The 25147-nt window shown below is 42.2% G+C and overlaps 2 protein-coding genes across 2 annotated transcripts; one reads left to right on the forward strand and one right to left on the reverse strand.

The window, feature by feature from the left end:
- Window positions 1-2404: 2404 nt before the first annotated feature.
- Window positions 2405-5893, forward strand: LOC121729475 (peritrophin-48-like). The gene is made up of 3 exons (XM_042118000.1): window positions 2405-2711; window positions 2948-4253; window positions 5151-5893. Exons 1-3 carry the CDS (start codon window positions 2579-2581, stop codon window positions 5443-5445), a joined length of 1734 nt encoding a protein of 577 aa, XP_041973934.1. The 5' UTR covers window positions 2405-2578; the 3' UTR covers window positions 5446-5893.
- An 887-nt stretch (window positions 5894-6780) lies between these two features.
- Window positions 6781-23749, reverse strand: LOC121726295 (WD repeat and FYVE domain-containing protein 2). Its single transcript, XM_042113589.1, has 9 exons — window positions 23511-23749; window positions 23131-23311; window positions 22834-23000; window positions 22521-22634; window positions 22050-22175; window positions 21269-21465; window positions 20102-20243; window positions 8770-8878; window positions 6781-7521 (listed from the first exon to the last, which is right to left on the reverse strand). The coding sequence occupies exons 1-9, from the start codon at window positions 23669-23671 to the stop codon at window positions 7462-7464; spliced, it is 1257 nt and encodes a 418-aa protein (XP_041969523.1). The 5' UTR covers window positions 23672-23749; the 3' UTR covers window positions 6781-7461.
- Between the last annotated feature and the right edge of the window lie 1398 nt (window positions 23750-25147).

The raw sequence follows: 25147 nt of genomic DNA on the forward strand, positions 1-25147 counted from the left end.
AATACACATCCAAGACCCAGGAACATTGAAAACTTTTTGTTCCGCCTGCGGGACTCGAACCCAGGACCCCCGGGATGAGCGCTGGCCACGCGCAATGCGAATTCATTTTCATCGATATTTTCATGGAAATAAGATATTTTCCCACATCAAAATGTAGCCTATGTCCTTTCTCAGACTCTAGAATAACTGTGTACAAAATTTCATTGCAATCGGTTCAGTAGTTTTGGCGTGAAAGCAAGACAGACAGACAGACAGACAGACAGACAGACAGACAGAGATACTTTCGCATTTATAATATTAGTATGGATAAGCAAGAAGTAATATTTTGGTAGATTTTTCACACAATTATTAACACTTAATACGGTTCCCTTTTTTCTCTCATTAAATATAGCCTATATTCAGCAGAAATAGTGTGGATTAAAAAATATGCATTAATACTTCCATCGTGCATCGGCATCGTGGGTATCGCAGACACAATAGATCTTCAATTGTTATGCTGGCAGCCGGCTGCCGCTATTGGAGATTTATAGTTAAAGAAATTAATTAATTATAATAGTCATTCAAAACTTATTTTAAAAAGTTCTAAAAATATTACTTTCGTAGTCATAACTTTTAAAGCTTTTTTGAAATTAGGATTATAATAATGAAGCACGATAGTCTATATCAAATCAATAAAGCAGCACCCGGCTGTCGCATAACTATTGAAAATCTATTGTGTCTGCGATTCCCACGATCGAGGTAATATTTACGTGGACTCTCCGGGCGAGTCTGTGGCACTGATAATTAAATCTCTCCCCTACCGCACGCACACCCGCGCATCGCGTCTTGACGCCCAGTTCGCAACGTGCAGCAGAAATCGTAATATTTTAATTTCGCCATAACATTAAAACCAAACGTCCAATTTTAATCATTCAAAGACCAAATATTATCTACATTAACTGTACTTAGTGACGAAATAATTTATTTTGATAAAGGTCAATAGCATGATTTAAATAAACGCATTTAAATATAGTCAAAAAAAATGCTAGATTTTTTAATAAAAAAATGGTTATTGTGCCTCACTCAACATAGATAGGTAAAGTGTGTCGCGGACTTTTTTGTAGATATTTAAAAGATCTATAATTACTTAGAACATTTTATGCCTCTATCTTTTATAGTTTAGGCAGCGTACGCAAAATAAGTAACTTTTCTGGTTGATTTTTTAAACCTTGCGTCCGAAAATCCCAAATATCTTACGGAACCTTATATTTTTCCAAAATAAAAATTAGCCTATGTTCAGCAGAAATAATGCAGGATTCCAATGGTAAAAGAATTTTTCAAATCGGTCCAGTAGTTTCGGAGCCTATTCGACTCAAACAAACAAACAAACAAACAAACAAACAAACAAACAAAAAATCAAATCTTTCCTCTTTATAATAGTAGTGTAGATGGCAACAGGTAGGTACTTGAATTGTTCTCAAAGTCCTTAGTTATATGTCTACTTTAATATTTAATTATAATATTAAAATAAAATAAAAAAGCAAGGGGGGCTCCCATACAAAAAACACAAATTTTTGCCTAATTTTACTCTATAATGGTACGGATATAGGTTAAGTTGGGTTTGATAATTTTTTTGTTGTTTTAGTACTAATATCATGTTACTTATCTGATGATTTTATTGATATGTTGTATAATCTAGAATCTAGATTCTAGATATTTCCCGTGCCGCGATAAAATCACGGACAACCGCCAACCGTACACCTTCCTCCAAATTCCAATCCTTCCAATTGTCCTTCTTCATAGTATATTCATATTTATGCTAAATCTCATTAAAATCGGTCCAACCGTCAGTTTAGCAGCCTATTTTCTACAAATAGTAAAGCTTTCCACTTTTAATATTCGTATAGAGTAGGTATCGATTACTTAAACGTATCTTTATTTAAATATACTTATAAGCAAAGATATTGGTGCCTTCTCTACTATGTATTATGTAGAGACACATCCGTGCAAGCTATAAACAAGAATAAAACGTAGAGTTTATAGTTTGCTATCGCAAATTCTTGGACTTTTAATCTCAGTACTAGGTATCGTGTGTTACGACACGATATTACTACATATTAGATTATTTTTTACTTGTGTTTCCCACGGGCATGAAGACTATGAAGTTAGACGCGTAATTAAAGATCGCAGATAAGGAAAGGCCTTGTTAAGGACGAATGCAATGAAGACACTGCTAAGGTATTTGTTGAGTTATTTTTAGATGCTATATATACTTCCGTCATTACAACAACTTTTGCGGCTGTTCTTCATTATGTACAATCCCTCTTCTGTATTAGGTATATCAATAATTTTATAATAGCAGCAAACATAGGCCGAATATAAATATTTCATAATTCTCAGAAAAGTCGCAACTTCTGTCTTTATCACCAATTTTGAGCCAAGAAAACAATAGGTAGGTATGTGACCGCAATTTAAAATGATGATACTCTTTACTACAATAATATGCAAATGAGCCGCGCAATATCGGAGGCTGCATCCGGGCCACGGCAAAGGTAGCGATCGAATTTCTGCGGGGGCGTGCGAATGTCAAGGAACCCTAATGCTACGTCATGCGCACGAGTCGCGAGCGGACGGCGAGCGGGCGGCGCGCGGCCCCGCAGTCGCAGACGACATGGGGGCGCGCGCGCATGCCCGCAGCCTCTCCGCGCTCCTGCTCCTCGCGATCATCGCAAGTGAGTGCAACACGACCTGCCCAAATTTGTCTGTTTGGCTAAATAAAGCTCTAAATTAATTTTAGTTTAAAAAACTTATTTGATATTTAAATTATGCTTATAGATAATTTTACGAAATACGATCTATTTTAAGGTTTTTTGGATTCAAAAACTGTTGAGTCTTCCGTCCTGGCCTTCGAAGGATTGCGGTCTGAATATGTGCGCGTTAAAATTAATCGTTCGCTCGCTCGTTTCAGACGGGGAGGACATCGACTGCCTAAAGGATGGCCTCTACGCCGATTACGACACGGAGTGCCGGGAGTACGTCCGATGCGCTGCGGGAGCGGTGAAGAGGAGGTACACGTGTCCCGCGGGGCGCGCGTTCAGCGAGGTGGCCGGGGCGTGTGTCCCGCAGCGCCGGCAGACGTGCACGAGGCGCGTGTGCGCGGCCGGCGACTCGCTCGCGTACGCCACTCCCGGAACTGCGTGCCGACAGTACTACCGCTGCGACAACGGGACCGTCGTTGACCACGCCTGCCCGCCGGGCCTGTGGTTCGACCTCGAGCGGCAGGCCTGCACCCGCGGAGCGGGGACCTGCTACGAGCCCGTCTGCACCGGCCTGCCCGACGGGGAGTACCCGGACTCGTCGCACGAGTGCCGGCGCCGGCTGCGCTGTCGCGGCGGCGACATCGAGGCCGTGGTAACCTGCGGCGGCGCGTGCTCGATCGGCTGCCCCCCGCCCCGCGCCACCGCCGCTGCGCTGCCCGCCGGCGACGCCGACTTCTGCTCGGACGCGGTATGCTCCTCGCTGTGCCAGCGAAAACCGGACGGGGCCTACGCGGATCGCCAGACGGGGTGCCGGGAGTACTTCGTGTGCGAGGCGGGGCGGGTGGTCAGGCGCGGCGTATGCGAGTTCGGGCTGCTATTCGCAGACAGCGGCTGCGAGCACGCGGCCCGCGCCTCGTGCCCGCCTCCGGCGCGGAGCCCGTGCTTCAACAGGCCGGACGGCCTCCACCGGGACTGGCGGGACTGCTCCTCCTGGATGGAGTGCCGCCGGGAGCGGGTCGTCTCGCGGGGCTCGTGCGTCCGGGGCCAGGTCTTCGACGGGGAGCGGTGCGCGCCCCGCGGCGCCTTCTACTGCCGGGGGCCGGAGTTCGCGGAGTCGTGCGCGGGGATGCCGACAGGCCTGTACCAGGACCTGGAGTCGAACTGCACGCAGTACTATCACTGCGTCGGCGGGCAGCGGACGTCGCTGGCGTGCCCGCGGGGCGAGGTGTACGACGGCGTGCAGTGCGCGCCGGCGCACCAGTACCTGTGTCCGAGCCTGGAGAAGGACTCGTGCTACCGGCGGGCGGACGGGCGCTACCGCACGTCGGACGCGGGCTGCCGCGGCTACTACGTGTGCGCGGGCGGCACGCGCGCGGTGTACGCGTGCCCGGCCGGCAGCGCGTTCGACGGCGACCGCTGCGTGCCCGCGCGCCCGGACGTCTGCCCGCTGGAGGACTACTCCTGTTCCGGCCTCCCCAACGGCTATCACGCCGAGTTGGAGTCCAATTGTCACAGGTACGTTTGTATCTTCGAGATCTAAACTTGAACCGATATCCCTCTCACCAAAATCAGTTGTCACTCCTTTAATCTAAATGGGATTATCAGAACAAAAGTAGTTGAAGGTTTGGTTATGACTGGACCCCACCTTGTAATGACCAAAAACTTAGTTTTTAATTCAATCCAGAGATTTTTCAAAATGACGACAAAACAAAACCAAGTTTCACTGAAGGAAACATTTTCATTTTAAACGATTGGGAATATTACCCAAAGGTCGGTCTATTAGCACATGTAGGAAACTATTTTAATAATAATAATAATATCTATGGACGCTTCACACCACGTCAGTCTGGCCTCGTGCTAAGTACCTGAAAGACTTGTGTTACAAGTACCAGACAACGGAAATATATTTAATACTTTTATACTTACTATACATATATTGAAGATTTTAATTATATCATACACATATTTAATACACATCCAGACCCGGGAACATTGAAAACTTTTTGTTCCGTCGGCGGGATTCGAACCCGCGGCTTGAGCTGCCACACACTCAACCAATTGAGCCACAGAGGTCGTCAGAAGGTTTACTATGTGCTGGTGCTGACGTTTAACATGAAAACATTGCAGTAATATATCCTATTCCTTTCCCACGTCAAAACCGCCATCATCGAAACTCTGCCTTTTATTTTATTTTATTTTATTTTATTTTAAAGAAAAACTTACAGCTAGTACAAAGGTAGAATTCAAATGTAACAATACAAATGCCAATTAAAAAATTTCGCGACTAGGTATTTGTGTAGATTGTACATACATTTGGTTGACGTCAAATTGACGCACTGTGGTGAATATATATAAAAGAATAAAAAAGAAAGACAGCAATAAAAATAATAGCCTATCCTTGGATCTTTTCAGGTACTTCTACTGCTCCGGCGGGGACCGGCTGGCGACGCTGTCGTGCCTCGGGGACAAGATATTCGACGGGCGCGCGTGCGTGGAGCCGACGGAGCACGAGTGCGGCGCGCCGCGGCGGGGCGAGGCGGGCGGGGGGTACTGCGAGCGGGACGGGTTCTTCGCGCAGCGCGGCACCGCCTGCCGGAGCTACTACTTCTGCGTGAGCGGGTCGCGGACGGCGCTGACGTGCCCGGGCGGGCAGCTGTTCAACGGCGCGATCTGCGTGCCGGCCGACCAGTACTCGTGCCCGGGCTGAGCGCCCTCCCGCCCCCCGCCACCCGCCCCCTGACATGCCCGGTCCCGCGCGACACGGCGGAGCCGCGAGAGATACACGGTGTACCTGAATACGCTAAGGCTGAACGCTTCCGAGCCGACGTTGCTCGCCCTGTAAATATGCTCCCCCTAATTTATTGCCTCGGCTAACTTATTGACTTGCTATTGTAGTCCCCGGTCTACCTCGTACTATAATAATAGACTAATTTGTATTCATATTTTTATTGGCATATAAACTTTAAGCAATTTTATAGACATAATCTAGTGAATACGGTGACTATATTTTACAGTGTACTTCGAAAAAACGCAAAAAGCAAGTTCGTGAATAAAAAAATATTTATTTTTATAACGTAATGTTTTATATTGAATATATCTTTGAATCCAAACATACTATAACAAAAGTGTAATGTTTATATTACATAATTACATGCTCCATCGAGCTCCGTCGGCGGGTCGCCGGGTCGGCGGGCCGGCGGGCCGCCCCTCGCGCCCCGCACCGACCCCGACCTACTCCGACACCTCAAACCTCAAACCACCGTACGCTTATAATAACATTACAATAATAATAACTAAAATACGAAAAGCGAAACATTAATACATTTTAATGCTGTTTCATATAAATAATAGTAATCTATCTATGACTCGATAAAATTTTATATAAAAATAATATAAATGGACAAAAAATAGTAAGCAAATACGTAATATTAAAATCTAATTAATAATAAAATTATTTAAACGCTAAACAATTAAATAGACTAACGTTTAGAAGTTTACAAGCGTTTAATTTTAGTATTTGGAGTGACTCAGAGATCAAGATCGCAGACCGAAGATCATACATTACCCTATCAGCTATCTTGATACAATATAATATTTATATTTACGTATAATTTTAATGGCTCAAACCGACACAAAGATTTAAATGTAATAAATATCATTTTACTTAAAGGTATCAATAGTAACTATTTATACCTGTTTGGAGATAAAATTCGATAGGTAATGTTTCCGAAACATTTTTTAAGAAATTATATTTTGAAACAAAACAAGGTCGGAGTCACCTTGTTTGTTGCACTTTTAGATGAGATACGAGCCAAGTATTGCTGTAAGTTATTTAATAATATTGTTTAAATAAAAAGTGATAATTATTAAACATGGACTACTATACACCAATCCGAAAACTATTGTAATTCTATATAATTTATTTTAAATACATATCATAATATTAAGTTGTCTTTTTCAAAATATATCATTATGTTAATACCAATTACTAATTAGTAACATTAATAACAATAAGATTAACAAATAATTTTATAAACACATTTGGACACCAAATACAATAATATAATCAAACGGTTGTTTATGCCCCTTAGATCACTTTAAAATGATTTTATTTCGTTGTAATATACTGAAATGCTAACTATATTCCTTTACTATTGTATACATATTCAAAAAGTAATAACACTAGATCAAAATTTAAGATCACATTTACAGAGTCAAGGGAACGAAACTAACGCCATCTATATTTTCGTGACAAAATGCTAATTGTATTGTTTAATATTTTTCACACAACATCAATATTGAATACGTAATTCACATTCGAAAATACTGCTAGCCATTAAAATGTGACGAGAAAATTGATCTCTCTATAAGTATTATCAAGATTCAGTCTTGTGTTACATAGCTGAATACCAATATGGAAATATAACGATTTACATTACACGACCAGCGACAATGACTAACCTCTAGAACAACTCTTCCGAACACTTCCTAAATAGTCCAAAAGAGATGAGTCGGCCGACCTTCAACAATTTAGACGCTACATCAGAACTGGCCCACACAAAAATTATACTCTACACATTAAGAAACAACAATGTTAAACGAAAATCATAACGATAGATTTCGTTTGGTTTATATTACAATAAACGGCGTACATCAGTACGAAAAGCGCTTACAACCTGATCTTGATCTTATTGTTATCATAATAGAGAAAATTTTCCGACGGTTATTGTTCGCTGGTGCCCGGCTTCGGAGAGGGCGCTAGGAGCATGCTGATATCCCAGACCTGAAAGAAATAATAATATTGAATTAGTTATAGATAAGAAAAAATACATAAAAAAAGGACTTGCACTTTCGGCTGGAAATACTTTCAGTGAATTTCCTAGAAGATACATAATTTAGGCCGGCAGGGATAGGCTTGTTTTCAATTTTTTTTTTCATATTGGTAATGAAAGGCCATCTCAAAAATATAAAAATCGGTGAAAGTCATGACTTTGCTAAAAAATACCTTCCTAAAATGCTCCATACAAAATGACAATGAGCTACGACGTTAAGGCCTTGATAATTTGGCTGTAGCGGTATCGATTTTTCTCAGCAATGACTAAAGCTAAGAAATTAAAGTTCATTGTCAGTATTTATCATGTCTTTGTCTTTAAATTATCCATAGCATAACACGATTGGTCAACTTTTATAACGCACAATGCCTCTCATAGAAAACAAGCAATCTAAAACGTATCCAACAAGTTTTTTACTTTAACGCGGCGCGTCACCTTAAGCTTCGCCAGTTGGTATGCATTGCGGGAGGACTAACTTTGTTGGATAGCTATGTTAAACATTGTGCTTATGGAAGTGGTTTCATTACATTTCGACGACCTCTGTGGCTCAGTGGTGAGCGCGTTGGTAGCTCAAGCCGGGGGTCGCGGGTTCGAATCCCGCCGACGGAACAAAAAGTTTTCAATGTTCCCGGGTCTGGATGTGTATTAAATATGTGTATGATATAATAAAAATCTTAAATATATGTATAGTATAAAAGTATTAAATATATTTCCGTTGTCTGGTACCTGTAACACAAGTCCTTTAGGTACTTAGCACGGGGCCAGACTGACGTGGTGTGAAGCGTCCATAGATATTACAGAAGTTGTTATAAATTGCGTAACTTATCGAATGGTATATCAATATTAAGAAATTTTATTTTTTTAAATTCGACTTGCCTATCCATATTTGAAGGCTCGTAACAAAAAAAAATACAAAAGTTATCAAGCTGAAATTTTGGAAATATTTCTATTTCACCGTTGTATCCTTATTTTATTAAATAAATCTGCAAATATTTGACCTTGGAAACATCCCTATTATAGAAGAAGAGAGTATACGATCGGATTACAGAGACTGTGGCGAAGTTCAATGTCAAACAACATAACATAAAACGTTGTTTATAAGACAGAAGAAATCTTGTTTTCAGCAAGCATCGCTTTTCATCGCCTGTCATTTGTAAAAAAAAACTAATAGTGTCAATAGCTATTAACAAAAGTTGTACCTTTATAACCCTGTCCTTGCCGGCGGTGCACATGCGGCCGGTCGCCTCGTCCACGTACAGCGACGCCACAGCGTGCTTCATATCGTGGAACGACGCCAGAGACTCCCGCCTGAAACATAAGGGGTGTTCCCAGTGTGCCGGAACTTACGATCTGTAGCTCTACCATGAACGCTTAACGGTCTTACCACAAAAGATTAAACATCTGTTGAACAGTTGTTTTGAGACCATTTTGTACAAATTTTTTCTCTAATCAACTGTTCAACGGGTGTTTAAATCTTTTGTAGTAAGACCTATAGTATTTGTCGATACTCGATACCGACTACGTAAACATTTAGTATGGCGATTTTAGTTCCGCAAGTAACCGCTAGAGGAGCTGTAAAATTTGCTATACTAAAAATTTACGGTAGTCGGTATCGAGTATCGATAAATACTATAGCTTTAAACTCATGGTAGAGCTACTGACGTCGGGGTATCCAATCAGATCTTGGCAAATGGTTATTGGCACGGTTATTAGTGAGCTCAGAAAGACACTTTCAAAATCTATGGGCATTTGAAACCCGGAAACTTAAAAAAATATATAAGGGTTCCTTGTAGTTCCTATGCAACCTTAGAATCGAAATAATCGACTACATTGCTGTATGATGTACCCAACACTGTTAAGCCTTACCGTGCCGTACGCGACGAATTTAACGAGTTATGCTCTCTACTACCAATAATAAAAACTAAGTAAACGTAACTCCCATACTTCAACCGTTTTGAATTTGGTTCCTTTTCGCACACTAAAATCAATAACAATAGCAACGAAACACTAACACTCAAATTTACGAAATAAAGCCGTTGACATTAATTGTCACTTCAATATTTACACAAAATTGTGTACCGAATACATACATAAAGTATGCATGCATTCGGGTCACATTTTGTAGACTTGTGGACAAATTTTTTGACAAAGTTACTCTTCCGTACTTTTTATTATTCGTAGACTCTCTATGAATAAATGAGTAATTTAACAAACTCAAAAAAAATGATTTTCAAAGATAATAAATTTAGCAATTTAAATTTTATTTTATTACACGATAAGTCAATGACTTACTTATTGTTGTTATTATTATATCAGCACTTGATATTAGGCTGTAGGCATGCCGAATAGAAAACAGTTTCGTAAGTAATACAGGATCTAATATCATTTGATCATTCCATGAATCGTTACAAGTTGGTTACAAGGAGCGCAGTTAAGGCTAGTTCACATTAGGCCAGTATTTTAGTCTAGTACCGAGTATTTTAGAAGCTAAACGTGTCTGAACACTATTTTTTTAGCATTTTAGTCAAGTAGATTAGTAAGTAATTTACTCGATCCAATCCATTTTATTCTATTTTTTGCGGGCGAGTACCACCTCCCACCACGCGTCCGCGCTACTGGCGCACCGGCTAAGCAAGTCCGACCCTGTCGAATTAGTCGATTTCATTAGTTACCGCAAAAATTATCCAACTTTCGTACATTCTGAAACTTTCGAAGTATTTTTTGGAATCTTCCAATGCTAATTCCTTCAGAAGACAATTAGTAGCTCTCATTTTTGTCGCTTTTATCGATCCATTTTCGTATTCATAGCTTATTTTTATTGATCACACTTTCCTCATCTACCTCTTCTAAAGTCGCCGTCAAGATTAACTTAATCAGATTATTTACTTTATTGCGCTGTAAGATGTTCATCTTGCAAAACACCACACACTTGTGAACTGTACTCGAACGAAGTGCGAACGATTTTCGGACAAAAGCGAGAATTTCAGCTACTAAAATCTCGCTACTTGGCTTAAATACTGGCCTAATGCTAATAAAAAACTAGCCTTTACAGTGAGTCATCATTACTGTCACACCAAGTATGTGATGACGCTAATTGGACAGTAAACTTCAAAAGGTTACATGCGACATTTATTTCGACTAGGTATATTATATTTTTATAGCCTGCTATTTATGCAAATCCTAGTAGAACACTAGTACCCTATTCTAAAATAAGTAACGCCTCCGTGGTCTAGACCACTAGTGGTATAGAACGCGGCTCTTGACTCGGAGGTCGTGGGTTCGCTTCCCGCGTTGGTAACATGTTATTTCCAAGTTTGGTTAGGACGATGCAGGCTGATCACCTGATTGTCTGACCAGGGGCGGATCTACTATATGGCTTTTTGGGCTGCAGCCCAGGGCCCCGCGAATACAGAGGGCCCTCAACCGAACTGAAACTAATTATAGACGATATTTTTTTTTTATTTTTTTTTATTTTTTTATTCTTAACAACTGTTGCTATTTTATATTGCAACAACTTTGCATCTCTACATTTGTATGAATACAATATTTAAATAATTAAAAAAAATACTATCCTAAATTATATTATTACAAACTAATACTAGGTAATACTACACTACACTATTACTTATAACTAATATAGAAACTAATAACTAACACTATAATTTAACAATATTTGAACTCATCCAGGCACGCCTTAACGCAAGACATACTCTACATAGTTATAATATTGCTGCTTTTACTTTTACTGTAATTTCTTTATATAATACAAATTGTACAATTACTAAGTAACACATTACTATACATATTTTATTAAGACAAGGACTGACTGAATATGCCTGCCAATCAACCATCCATTCACCTATTATAGTTATTTACAGTTATAACGCGGGGTTTTAAAAATCGGGTACATCCCTATTGCATCACCAGGATCCATCCCTATAACACCTCCCCTCCCGCGCCTCGAACGCCGCGGACCGCTCCGGCGCCCGCGCGGGGTCCGCTGGCCAGTCAGTGCGATTTTGACAATCAAGCGGCGCGCTGTGAAATTCGCGCCTCTCCGAACACGCGATCCTCCGCGCCTCACTCAAACGGTTATACCAGCGATGTTTATGTTCCCGCTGGCCTCTTGTGATTGCTTATTTTTAATTGTTAACGTAAATGTGCTAATCTTGGTTAATGAATAAACGATTTTCAGTACAGAAGCGTTAAACTGGCGCCCATACTAGTGGCTCGAATCCCGCGGCTCGGACATTTTTACGTACATAATTACGTAAAATCGTGTAGGTAAATACCTAACCCGCTTGTGTGGCAGAAGCACGGACCTCCTACGTGATTATCCGTTCGCGTTTGGTTCGCGTACGATGACGAGAACACGGCAGGACGCGCTCCGGCATCGTCAACAAGATGGCGACGGCACGCCAACCGAGACCGGCGACGAAGACACTACCGGCGAGTTCGGTCGCGCTGAGCAACCTGTGGAAGGAACGAGACAACCGCAGGCACCAGCATACCAACTCCCCGAGCAATTTCTATCTACGCTGGTAGATAGCATCACACGCGCTCAAGCTGAAGCGAACAGAACCCTTATCAGCTCACTGATGACATCCGCCGGAGACTTCAGGGCTTCTACCCCGGTGGCGTCGACGTCATCAGCGTGTGCGCCCGGCGGCAACTTCACGAAGTGCACCGCCAGATTCGACGGGTCATCCCATGACGGCGAAGTATTGGAGGCATTCCTCGACGCCGTCGAGATATTCAAGGACTGCGCAGCCGTCAGCGACGAGCATGCTCTCCGTGGATTACCAATGCTCCTGGAAGGCGACGCAGCGATATGGTGGAGAGGCGTCAAGTCGTCGGTCGCGACGTGGCACGACGCGCTCGCACGACTCCGCGCAATCTACGGCGTCGCTCAACCGGCGTACAAAATATTTAGACAGATTTTCGCGTCCGAACAACAAGATAACGAACGCGCCGAAGTTATGTTGTGTAAAGTGCGCGCTCTATTCGCTAAGTTGCCCTATAAAGTAGACGAAGTTATGCAAGTAGATATGTGTTACGGTTTGTTATGTAATAGACTTAAGAAAAGAGTGCCCCGCGAGTCTGTAAGTAGTTTAGATGAGTTACTGTGTAACACGAGGATCGCGGAGGATAACATGAAGGAATATCAAGTAAGTCCCGATATTATTAAAACACGTAAGTCGTAAACTATACCTACTTCTACTGGCCAGCACCCCGCGCGATCCAATTCGCCTTGCACGAGTATTGTCGCTACGCGTAATAAAAACAGGCCGCGTTGCAGCTATTGTAGAGCTTTCGGTCATATTAGTGATGAGTGTCGTAATCGCGAGAAAACTTCCCAAATAGGTAATAAGGGTAACGACCCCAGTTATAGTTCACCTAAAGTTGTCCGATGTTATGGTTGCGGTAAGACTGGTGTCGTGAGGGCGAAATGTGATGTTTGTAACCCGGGAACGTCGACTTCGATGCCGGCGAAAAAAGAGGGGACGGGGCTCAATAGTGCGACATTTAATTATACCGACTCGAATAGGGATGTTACGTCGAGTCGCGATTTTTGTTATTGTTCCGATAAAGGTAGTGACACACATGTACACTTAGGTAGTACAGTCGCGTGCGAAAATTCATCGCACCCTATGGTGAATATTCGTGTTATGGGTCGTAACGGTGTGGCAATAGTCGACACGGGTGCTACACACTGCATCGCGAGTCCTATGTTGCACCGAATTTTAGTCGACGCGGGAGTACAATTTATCGAATCCCGCCGCGCTGTACGTTTGGCTGACGGGTCTCAGATGTTGCGGGACTTGTTGTCAGCTGAGGTCACAGTCACGATTGAAGGTCATGAGGTAACGAGTGAGTTCCTGGTACTGCCCGGGGACGAGACTAGAACACTATTGGGTGTCGAGTTCTTATCCCGGGCCGGTATGGTACTGGATGTTGCTCGAGGTAAGTGGATGTTCGCGGATGATCCCGAACTTTTGTATGACTTTGTGTATACCTACTCCCTTAGCCCAGCTGACACGGAGCTGTTGCGCGCCGACACCGCGCAGCTCTCGTTGCGCGAAGATGAAGGAACGAAGTTGTCAGTGGAGGAAAGGCGCACTCTCAACGAATTCATCAGTGACAGAACGGCCCAATTTGCGCGCCACGGTCCTGCCACGGAGTTCGCCACCCACCGTATAAAGGTGAGTCCAGACCAGGAGCCCATTGCTAACCCGCCGTACAGGATGTCCCAGAAACGGAAGGAGGCGTTGCAGAGGGAACTAGACAAGTTGTTACGTGACGACGTAATCGAGGAATGCGAGTCTCCTTGGGCCTCGAATGTCGTCCTCGTGGCCAAGAAAGATGGAAGCTTGAGGATGTGTGTGGATTACCGGAGGCTCAACGCGGTAACCGAGCCAGACCGTTATCCACTCCCGCGCATTGAGGACATCCTGCACGCGGCCAAATCCAGTGAATACATGACAACCCTTGACCTGAGGTCAGGGTACCATCAGGTCAGCCTTTGCCCTGAGGATCAGGACAAGTCGGCGTTCACAACACCGCTCGGAACCTTCAGATTCAAACGGATGCCGATGGGCCTACGGAATTCCGGGGCCACTTTTCAAAGGTTGATGGACAGGTTCCGTTCAAACCTGAAGGGAGTAGAACTGCTGTCCTACTTGGATGACCTGGTCCTCCTGTCACCAGGTCCCTTCGAGAGGCACCTGGCGGACCTGAAGGCCGTCTTCGACCGGCTGGCCTTATTTAAGCTACGAGTCAATAGAGACAAGAGTCATTTCGCCCGAGAGTCGGTCAAGTTCCTGGGCCATGTTATCGCACCAGGCGGAATCCAGGTGGATCCGGACAAAACCGCGGCGGTAGATAACATGCTAGTGCCCACAAATGTGAAACACCTCAAGTGTTTTCTGCAAACGTCGAGTTGGTTCCGACGTTTTATACCGAATTACGCAGAGATTGCACGACCCCTCACTAACCTCCTGAAGAAGACGAACGTTTGGCGATGGGACGCCGAGCAACAGGAGGCGTTCGAGCGCATTAAATCTCTCCTCGTATCCGCTCCCATATTGCGTCAGGCAGATGAGGCAAGGCCATTCATTCTCTGCACTGACAGTAGTGGATATCGCCTCGGGGCCGTTCTCATGCAGGGGGAGGGCTCCGATGAGAGGCCGATCGAGTACGCAAGCCGACTTCTCACCAGTGCCGAGAGGAATTACTCGACGACTGAGCGGGAGGCTCTCGCTGTCGTGTGGGCTTTGTGTAAGTTCCGCGGTTATGTGGAAACCGCGAAGGTTATTGTTAGAACGGATCATCAGCCCTTGCGTTGGCTGATGAGTCAGAGGTCACCTAGCGGCCGACTGGCCAGGTGGGCCCTAACTCTGCAAGAGTTCGACCTAAGTATTGAATACACACCCGGACGTTCAAATGTGGTCGCAGACACGCTTTCGCGGCCCGTTTGTTCGCAGGACCAGGTATGCGACATATGTCTCACCGTTGTTGATCTGCCGAAACGGAGCAGTGGTGACGTCCGTGACAATCAACTGATGGACCCAGAGGTTCGCAAGATTATTGAGGACTTGGAGTCCGACGAACCCTCTAGGGGGAGACCATGGTCCGACCGCGGATATACACTTTCCGACGGAATCCTTTATAGGTACAGTTTGGAGTCCGACGACGGAGAAGACGCATGTTTGGTTGTGCCCGAGCACGAACGCAGGCAAGTGATGGCTGACCTCCATGATGCACCTACAGCAGGTCACTTCGGAGTGGAACGCACCTTGAGCCGCGTTCGGTCTCGCTACTATTGGCCTGGCATGCGCACGTTCGTGACTAATTATATTAAAGAATGTGTGCCCTGCCAGAGGTATAAGGCCGACAATCGGAAACCAGCGGGGCTGCTGCAAACCCCTGCCGTATCGAGAAGATTCGAAGTTGTCTCGGTGGACCTATTCGGCCCATTGGTTGAGACCCCAAGAAGAAACAGGTGGATCCTGATCGTGGAGGACGTCTGCTCGCGCTGGGTGGAATTGTTTCCACTCGAGAATGCCACCAGCGTCGAGTGTGCGCAGACGTTAGCCAACGAGGTTTTCCTCAGGTATGGGGTGCCACGCCGCCTCATCAGTGACAACGGCGTGCAATTTGTGAGCGAGGTCATGCAGCAGGTATGTCATGTTTTAGGGATCAGCCAGTCGCTCACGCCATTCTACCATCCGGAGGCCAACCCGATCGAGCGCAAGAACAGGGACCTCAAGGCTCAAATTGCTATTCTTGTGGGCCAGGATCATGACACCTGGGATTTACACCTCGCTGCGGTAAGGTTCGCGATGAATTCCGCCGTTACCAGCAGTACAGGGTACTCGCCGGCGCAATTAACTTTTGGAAGAGAGCTGCGAGCTCCTTATGACTCCGCCACGGACATGAGGGCTATCTTGGAGGTGGATAACTTCGTCCCAGGTATCACTCCCTACTTAAAGAAAATGGCCGCGACCCTGGATGACGCCAGAGACACTCACGAGAGGGCTCAGGCCGTCCAGAAGGATAATGCTGACAAGAAGCGCAGGACGCCTCCAGACTATCAGGTAGGGGATCTTGTCCTTCTGAAGACTCAGGGGCCAAACGATGCAGGGCGCGGACAATCCGCAAAGTTCATACCACGCCGTGACGGCCCATATCAAATCGGTAGTATTACCAGCCCAACAACTTATATGTTGAAGAACGTTCAGACCGGGGGGGACGTGGGTAAATATCACGTTTCGCATCTCACGCCCTTCTCAGGCCAGGTAGAACCTCCCGTCCGGGAGAAACGTAAACGTGGAAGGCCACGTAGATACTTAGATAACTAGCCCAACGGCGAGGCGCCTAGTTAGGCTAGAGGGGGAGGATATAACGCGGGGTTTTAAAAATCGGGTACATCCCTATTGCATCACCAGGATCCATCCCTATAACACCTCCCCTCCCGCGCCTCGAACGCCGCGGACCGCTCCGGCGCCCGCGCGGGGTCCGCTGGCCAGTCAGTGCGATTTTGACAATCAAGCGGCGCGCTGTGAAATTCGCGCCTCTCCGAACACGCGATCCTCCGCGCCTCACTCAAACGGTTATACCAGCGATGTTTATGTTCCCGCTGGCCTCTTGTGATTGCTTATTTTTAATTGTTAACGTAAATGTGCTAATCTTGGTTAATGAATAAACGATTTTCAGTACAGAAGCGTTAAACAGTTTTAATTATGTTTCTAGCGTAATTTAAGAAATCGTTTCTCGTTTTTCCTGAGTTTATAAGCTGTCTTAGATTTGTTTCTTTTACTGCCAGTCCACACAGTATCTCTAGGTCCACCTTTTCTTTGGCATAAAGCGGGCAATCATTCAAAACATGCATGATGGTTTCTTCTGCGTCAGGATCACATCTGCAGCTGGGACTGTTTCTGATTTTGAATCTATGTAGGTAGTGGGCGAGGCCTCCGTGTCCGGTCATAATTTGGCTGAATGTATTGTCTAATTTTATATTTCTTAAGGTTTTATAAGCCTCGTGTATATCAGGAAAGAAAATTTTGGTTATGGCGCCAGTCGAGCTTTGGGTATATTCTAATTGCCACTCTTTAAGTGTGTTTTGTCTGATTAAATATTTGGCCGATTTAACGGGAATTGCGCAGTATCCTGGTAATGTTTCTTTGTTCGTCGCGGATTTTGCAAGATAGTCAGCTCTTTTATTGCCTTCGAGACCTATGTGAGCCTTTATCCAGTAAAATTCAGCATTTTTTCCTTGTGTTTGTACGTCTTTTAGGGTTTTTCTTACGTTAAATGCTACTGGATGCAAATTTTCTGGATCTCTGATGGCTTCGAGAGCAGATTTTGAGTCTGATAGAATGTTTATATGAGTCACTTGTGGCTTTTCTTTTAGAGCTTGCAGGGCCTTCCATACAGCATAAAGTTCCGCTTGGAACACAGAACATTTGTCGCTTAATTTTATCGTCAGACTTTCTTTCTCCTCACCGCTTTCCCACCAAGATAATGCTGCTCCCACTCTTCCCTCTATTTTACTACCGTCTGTGTACACACAAGGACAATTATTTTGTATAGTTTCAAGGTCCTCTGAGTTTGTTATTAAACCAAAATTAATTTCTTCTCTTACAGCTGGGTGCGGAAGATCGAAAAAGTGAGTCAGTTGTTCTACTTCTTCCCCTGGGAATAAATCTGTGGATATTCCATGTTTTATTTTGTATATTTCAGCTACTTCCTTTACTCTCATTGTAAGTGGTAGTATCCCGCTGAGTATAGACGATATTGTCAATAATAAAAATTATCTAGAATAAAAAAAACCGATCATAAGGTTGGCGCATTATCAAAATGCCGTAGACGAACAGTTAATGAATGAGTGCATTCAGTTAAAATCTTACTTACTGCAGTCTAAGACAGAGTCTTACACCTCTTGCAGTGAAATTTTTTGGCTAATTTATGAAAAGAAACTTGTTGATGTTTTCCCAAACTACTATACCATCTTAAAGATTTTTTAACGATCCGATCACTAGCTGTGAAGCAGAGCCATAGAGAAATATAATACACGGGGAGCAGAGCGTTCTTTCTCCCGGATGTCGTATATAGAAAACAAATACAATGTCATCATTAATTATCAGTTCTTTCGATAAATTTTGATTTAACAAAGGACCTACAGTGCATGGCCAAATAAAAGAATTTGCAGTTTGTTTGTTAGTTTGAACGCGCTAATCTCAGGAACTACTGGTCCGATTTGAAAAATTATTTCAATGTTAGATAGCCCATTTATCGAGGAAGGCTATAGGCTATAATTTATCACGCTAGGACTAATAGGAGCGAAGAAATAGAGAAAAGTGTAGAAAAAAACGGGACAAATTATTTGAAATGACTTATTTGAACGCGCTAACCTCAGGAACTACTAGTCCGATTTGAAAAATTCTTTCAGTGTTAGATAGCCTACTTATCGAGAAAGGCTATAGGCTATATTTTATCACGCTAAGACTAATAGGAGCGAAGAAATAGAGGAAAGTGTGGAAAAAACGTGGGAAATTATTTGAAAGACCTTATTTAAACGTACTACAGCAATTTTTATGTTATTTGGCACACATGAAAAATAGACCACGTGAAAGGACATAGATTTCTTTTTCTGCGGAAAAATGTACGGTTTCCGTGACATTCCTAAATTACGCGGGCGAAGCCGCGCGGAACGTCTAGTAGCCCATATAAATAAATTAAATTTTTTTTTCCGGTACTTAACATAATATACCTACATCACTACAGAAAACAGTTTATTGTCAAAATGGCAATTAGTTGAGTAATTAGGTAGGACCCCTAAGCAATATTAGTCCAGGGCCCCACAAATTCAAGATCCGCCCCTGTGTCTGACAAGTAAGATGATCCATGCGTCGGATGGGCATGTAAAAAGTCGGTCCTACGCCTGATCTCGCGCCAGTCGTGTCGGTCGTCTCTCACTGGGTTATGAGTAAAGGAATAGAGAGTGCTCTTGTGTACTGCGCACACACTTGGTCACTATAAAATGACTCCTGCGTAGCTGGCCTGGTTTCAATGAAACCGGCCACCGTCACCGAAACCAGTGTGGGAGCTATTATTATTATTATTCTAAAATAAAGGTTCAGAGATACTTTACTTAACTTCCACTAAAAAGTTCATAAACCATAACTGTCAAAAACAAAGTTTAAAGCTTCTGCATAAATTGTGATTCACACAACCCTTCAACGTGATTATTTTTTTAATACTTCGATGAAATTTTGGTCTTAAAATTTTAAAGGCGTGAATAAAAAATAGGAAATTTGTAAATATCTGGTAATAGACAAAATTCGCAATAAACAAAAATATTGTACGGTAAAGACTATGCCAAAGTATTTTTCAGTACGGAAAACATCTGCGGAAAACATATTATAGGAAAGAAGAAAAAAATAACTTTAGTCTAATTGAAAAAAATTAAAATCTCAGGAACTACTTGAGTTGTAGGAATGAAATAAAGTAAAAAATTTGTGTCTCTTAATGATTAATCTAATAAGCTAGATAGCAAACCCTCGTAATTAATTTAAATAAAATAAATTAGTTTTTAGGGAGTTAAAAAATTAGCAATTTAAAAAGTAATTTTCACAAAAACTAAGTAAAATGCTCACAAGTAGAGTGCTACTCTTGCATTTGAAATATAAGATGCCATCGACTTATTGCAATCATGTCCGATTTTGGGGGTTTCTAAAACACTGTGGAACGACCAAACGCATAGACTTAACTTAAATTTAATAAAGCTTTTGACATAGGCTCCAAACATTTTCTGTCAAAGTCGTCATTCAATAACTATTAATACCTGAAGCGCCCTGTAAACGATCTCTGTTTGACAGACTTGTTTGATGAAATTCACGTTTTCATCGTAGATTGTTTGACAAACTCTTCAAACAAAGCTGTACACTATCAAATTGTTTAACAAACACATAAAACTTGACAAACAATTTGATCGTTTACAGAGCGCTTAAGTAAGTTGTAAAAACTTACGGTTCGTGTCGCAGCGTGTCGTAGCATGTGGTGCAGACGCGCTGAGGGAACTCAAAGCCCATGATTGGCAGCGGCAGGCGGTGCGGCGAGCACGCCCCGCACACCGCCGCGCCGCACCAGCGGCAGTGGTGCTGACGTAGACCTGCAGAGAAGTATTAGTTAGACAACAAATCAGAGACGGCGTACCGTAAGGCGTGGGCGACGTGCGAAAAAAAAAAGGGGCCTCGCACCCTTTGGATTACGAGGATTTTTTAAAGGATTTACGAGTTTCAAATTTTTATAAAAAAAATATACAAAAACACAACAAAGCTCTCTCTTTCGTCATCATTCAGGGGGCCTCGCAAAACATTTATTGCTCACATCAAATTTTGGTCTTGCCCCGCCACTGGCTGTAATGTACAGGGGTTTTTTAGTATAGGGGTGCTTAACTTTACACAATGTAACAAAGAAACTCTAGTTTTACATATTGTTACGTGCTAGGGTTCGAGGATTTGGAGAGAAAGACCTGGTGACTCTCTTGAAGACTTTATTAACACTGCACTAACACTAGGTCACAACACTTAGCACTAAGCCTAAACACTAATCACTAGGTCCAATCACTAAATCACTATCACTGTCCTAGGTCGTAGCCAAGTCGCAGGTTTCACTGGTTCACTCACTATTGATCACTTGTTGTCGCCTCGAAGATCGCTCAGATCGAACTGAATTGCCGGGCCGTCTACCTGCGGCTTTTTACATTGCGAGACGAATTCCAGAAAGTTCCCGATTCACCTAAACAAGTAAACAAGTATGGGAACTTTCTAGGAGGCTCGACCATGTACCACCTAGCGCCATCTAGTTTCGAGTAGGGGATTTATGTGTAGTGTGTCCCCTGATAAGTTTCGCTGGTTTGCCGCTAGATGGCACCACATGTCCGTATACCGTGTCCCGTAACAATATTAACAGTGGCCATACCACATGTCGGTGGTTAGTAAGCTCTATCCGCAGATTTGTGGCAGGGCTTAACCATGGCCTAACCGTTCCAGTGAAGATAAGCTGACAGTCCCCCATTATATAGATAGAACATAATGTAAGCCTGTCACTGTATGCTTTTGCTATTGTCTTTGTAATGGTTGCATTCTTATCAACAGCTGTCCTACTGAGCAGATAAAACTAAGTCAAGGTTACCTAGCTGCTTCTTCTCCATCATAGCGCGAACATTCCATATGAAGGGGGCGCGGCACAGCTGGCAGAGGTCGGCCTCGCGCCACGCCGGCGTCTCGCGCCGCTGCACGCCCATCTCCCACACGCCCAGCGCGCCATCCTCGCCCGCGGACACCAGCCGCGCGCAACCACCCACGTACCACAAACCTGTCACCTTGTTACTGCAATACATAAGATAAGAGAATAAAATATTTTATAACTATGGCTTTTTACTGGAAAACATTAGATGAAGAAGCGGACAAAACATCGTATAAACTATGCTCATATACCATGGCCTCGTCCCCTTGCCTCTGCAACACTTAAGACAGGTAAGTGAAAGAGCAAAAGGTCAAAGTTTTGTTGCTGCAATACATTACTCAGATGCGCCAACAAGAGGACAAAATGTTACATGATTCCATTATTACTGTATACAGTTTGAATGTTTTTATCCAGCCGCAAAAAGTTTACTAAACAGGAGTGTTAAATCAATGTTAAAAACAACAGACTTGAAACTGAATCAAACTTCCATTGGACCTTAAATGTTTTTAGTAACTATGAAGTTGATATATTTATTAATAATAATATATTACACTGGTGCATAATGAAATATAATCAAGCATAATTAAAATGTATACTTTTTCACATAAAACACTATTAGTATACAGTTTTAATCAGTTTTACGAGTTCAAAAGTAGCTAATTGTACAAATTGTTGTTGAGTACAGTATGATAATTTATGCTAATGTCAGTCAATGCTTATCTGTTACCTGTGACCTTGAAGTTCGTATGCTGTGCCCTTTTGACCTCCAATGTCCCAGACAATAATAGTTTGGTCAAATGAACCGCTAAACAACAACTGGGGAAGTGGTGCCCAATTGAGAACACGAACAGACCTAGAATTTATGTCAATTACTTTGTAACTTTACAGGTTATGTTAACATACATTACCTTTTCTTAAGAAAAGGTAATTTTCAAAACAATTTCATATGCACTTTTAAATAAAAAGCCTCAATGACATAATAATCAATACAATTCTCCATAAATGAACATACTTATGAAAAAGTTTAATATTTATTTTTGTTGCAAATAAGGAATTAATTATCTTGTTGCATTTAAAAAATCTTGGGATAAATTAATACCTCGATCGTGGGAATCGCAGACCCAATAGATATTGAATTGTTATGCGTCACCCAGGTGCCGCTAGGGAGTTGATGGGGTAAAAAAGTAGAGTTGCTCACCCTGTGTGTCCCTTCAATGTAGTGACTAGTGTAGCACCATTATTATCTAGCTTTAGCATTGTTATCTGCCCGCTGTAATCTCCAACAAAAGCGTATTTTGACTGCGAGTCAAACCTGATTAAATTGTTGTTTGGAAAAATATTCAATTACAATGTTGTAATTGTCATAATACGAGTATATCTGATGTTAATAATTATTATTTTTAAGAGTGGTTAGGTTCTTAATAACACTTTGTGTTACAATTTTACGATAAAAATTTCTTACAGTGCTATTTACGGTTGTAGCTAGAAATAATAATTTGTCAAAAGGATACTGCAGGGCTGTACACCAAGCTTCAAATGAGTAACCACCAATCCTGCGGCCAGTTTCACTACAATGGTAAGCAAAAAATTTGTCTCTGCTGACCGACAACACCCACTCGCAGCTCAATGAGAACATTACAGCAGTTATCCTTGCTGTGTGGGCTAGGTACTCTCTTGTCTAAAAGCAATGAAGATATTTCAAAAATAATTGACTAATATAATAATAACAAATTTTATTGAATTCCATTTTAGATCGTTATTAAAAATATAATAAATAATATTTACAAAAACCTATATGCGTAACTTACTGGATTTATTCTGTTGCAATCAGCAGCCAGTGTAAATTCAGATATCGTTCCGTTTTCTTGTCCGATGAAGAGTTGGCGAGTTTCAGGTGTGTAGAACATAGATGTACAACCTGATGGCATATATTGGCAAATACTGGGCCAGTACTGGCCCGAGTCTCTCTTCAGCCATACTCTTACTGTTCTAATAAATAAATAATAATTATTATTATCATAAGAATTTAAATTAAAATGGTCAGTTGAAAATTTCTCTCTACAACAAGGGAAGTATAAACAAGAGTCAATAGGATTTTTTTCGATATTTATTAAATAGGACTATTAGAATCGATGAATTGAGGGTAAAATTATGTACATATACGAAAGAAAATGTTCAATTGACATACTTATCGTCGCAAACACTTATAACACCATCCTCCCCAGGAATCACGACAGCAGCGTTTACATCGTCGGTACATCCTTCCAACTTACTAAGTAACGCCGGTTTCTTTGTAGTAGAAAACCTGTCATTAGGTGTCCTGGGTGCAGGCTTTATTTCAGCAGCCATTATTATATTTCAACAGATATTTCTAAGCAAATAAATAAATTCAAGATAAAACCATAAAACTACGAAAAGAAAACGTCATAATATAGATGACATAAGTCTAATTTGACAATTGACGTTTATATTTTGTTTGTGTAGGACAAAGCGCAAATGAAAAACATATAGAATGCCATCATAAAAATTCTATTCTTTTGGAAACCTTATTATAACATTTAAAGGTAAATAAATACGGTAAAGAAATAAGAGAATTTAATGAAGAAAATGAGAATTATTTAATCTAACATATCAAACTACTAGTCATAATAATTTAGAACTTAGAAGTTCCTTTAGTTATCGATTTGGACAGGTATCGATCGATCACGGATCATCGAAGGAACATCACTATTCACTACCATATTATGATTTTACAGAATATAAACTAGATTTTACCATTATGAAGATACAGATGATTTTACCTCCGTAAAGTCAACTCAAAATCACTCTGACATTGGCAACTCACTGAGGCCGCCATAATAAAAGAAGAAGAAGAGTACTGAGTAATTTATGTTCTGTGGCAGGGTTGCCAGATTGGGCGACAAGTAGCCAATTGGGCTATTTTGCGGTCCTCCGCGGCTACAAAAAATTTGGAATGGCGACTTATCGCCTGTTGGGCGACACGGTTTTTTACTTATCGCCTATTGGGCTACTGCCTACTATTGTATTTTCGTGAACGCGGCCATAATATCAACGAACGCAGCGATGCGTTGTCTATGCGCGGCCACTTTCACTCATAATCTGTGGTTCGCCGCGTGGGTGGCTGTTAAATATCATTCTGTTCAGGAGCAGAGAGAGCTCCGGTAGGAGTGTTAGTGTTCTGTGAGAGAGAGGCAGTAGATATCATAGATAATCTATACTAATATTATAAATGCGAAAGTATCTCTGTCTGTCTGTCTGTCTCGCTTTCACGCCAAAACTACCGAACCGATTGTAATGAAATTTTGTATACAGATAGTCTAAAGCCTGAGAAAGGACATAGGCTACTTTTTTACTGGAAAAAAGGGTTGTAAGAGGGTGAAAATAAGAAAATTTGTTCAAATTAAGTTAGTTCCAAAAATTCATACTAGATGGCGCCTTACGTCTCTTACATCGCGCTAACGCTTGCCCAACATCTTTCTATAAGAGGTGGTATCATCGTGAATTTGAGTTTCGATTTTTTTCGATTGTTATTTCTTTTTTACATTATTTAATAAGTCAGTACTTTATATTATATTATATATACAGTGACGTAACCTTAAACCTATCAATGATAAATAGTTTATGGGTAAAGTTGTGTAATTGGAGGGCTAAATAAGCTTTAAAATTTGGCATAATATATTATGAAGTTTAATTAAAAAAAATGAAATATTATGTGCACACTGCACAGCTGTTTTGATATAAGGGGTACCAGGGTTTTTTTTATAAAAGCTTTTGACACCAATTTTGTTGACATCGCGCGCTATA

Source organism: Aricia agestis, chromosome 1, assembly GCF_905147365.1.
Source record: "Aricia agestis chromosome 1, ilAriAges1.1, whole genome shotgun sequence".
NCBI classification, from domain to species: domain Eukaryota; kingdom Metazoa; phylum Arthropoda; class Insecta; order Lepidoptera; family Lycaenidae; genus Aricia; species Aricia agestis.

Excerpts from the sequence above, each read along its gene's own strand:
- LOC121729475 (XM_042118000.1), top strand. The coding sequence starts at position 2,579 with ATGCTACGTCATGCGCACGAGTCGCGAGCGGACGGCGAGCGGGCGGCG. Across the intron at positions 2,712-2,947 it reads GCTCCTCGCGATCATCGCAA|ACGGGGAGGACATCGACTGC; the intron begins GTGAGTGCAACA and ends CGCTCGTTTCAG. Across the intron at positions 4,254-5,150 it reads TTGGAGTCCAATTGTCACAG|GTACTTCTACTGCTCCGGCG; the intron begins GTACGTTTGTAT and ends GGATCTTTTCAG.
- LOC121726295 (XM_042113589.1), bottom strand. The coding sequence starts at position 23,671 with ATGGCTGCTGAAATAAAGCCTGCACCCAGGACACCTAATGACAGGTTT. Across the intron at positions 20,244-21,268 it reads GATGGAGAAGAAGCAGCTAG|GTCTACGTCAGCACCACTGC; the intron begins GTAACCTTGACT and ends ACTTCTCTGCAG. Across the intron at positions 7,522-8,769 it reads GCAAGGACAGGGTTATAAAG|GTCTGGGATATCAGCATGCT; the intron begins GTACAACTTTTG and ends TATTTCTTTCAG.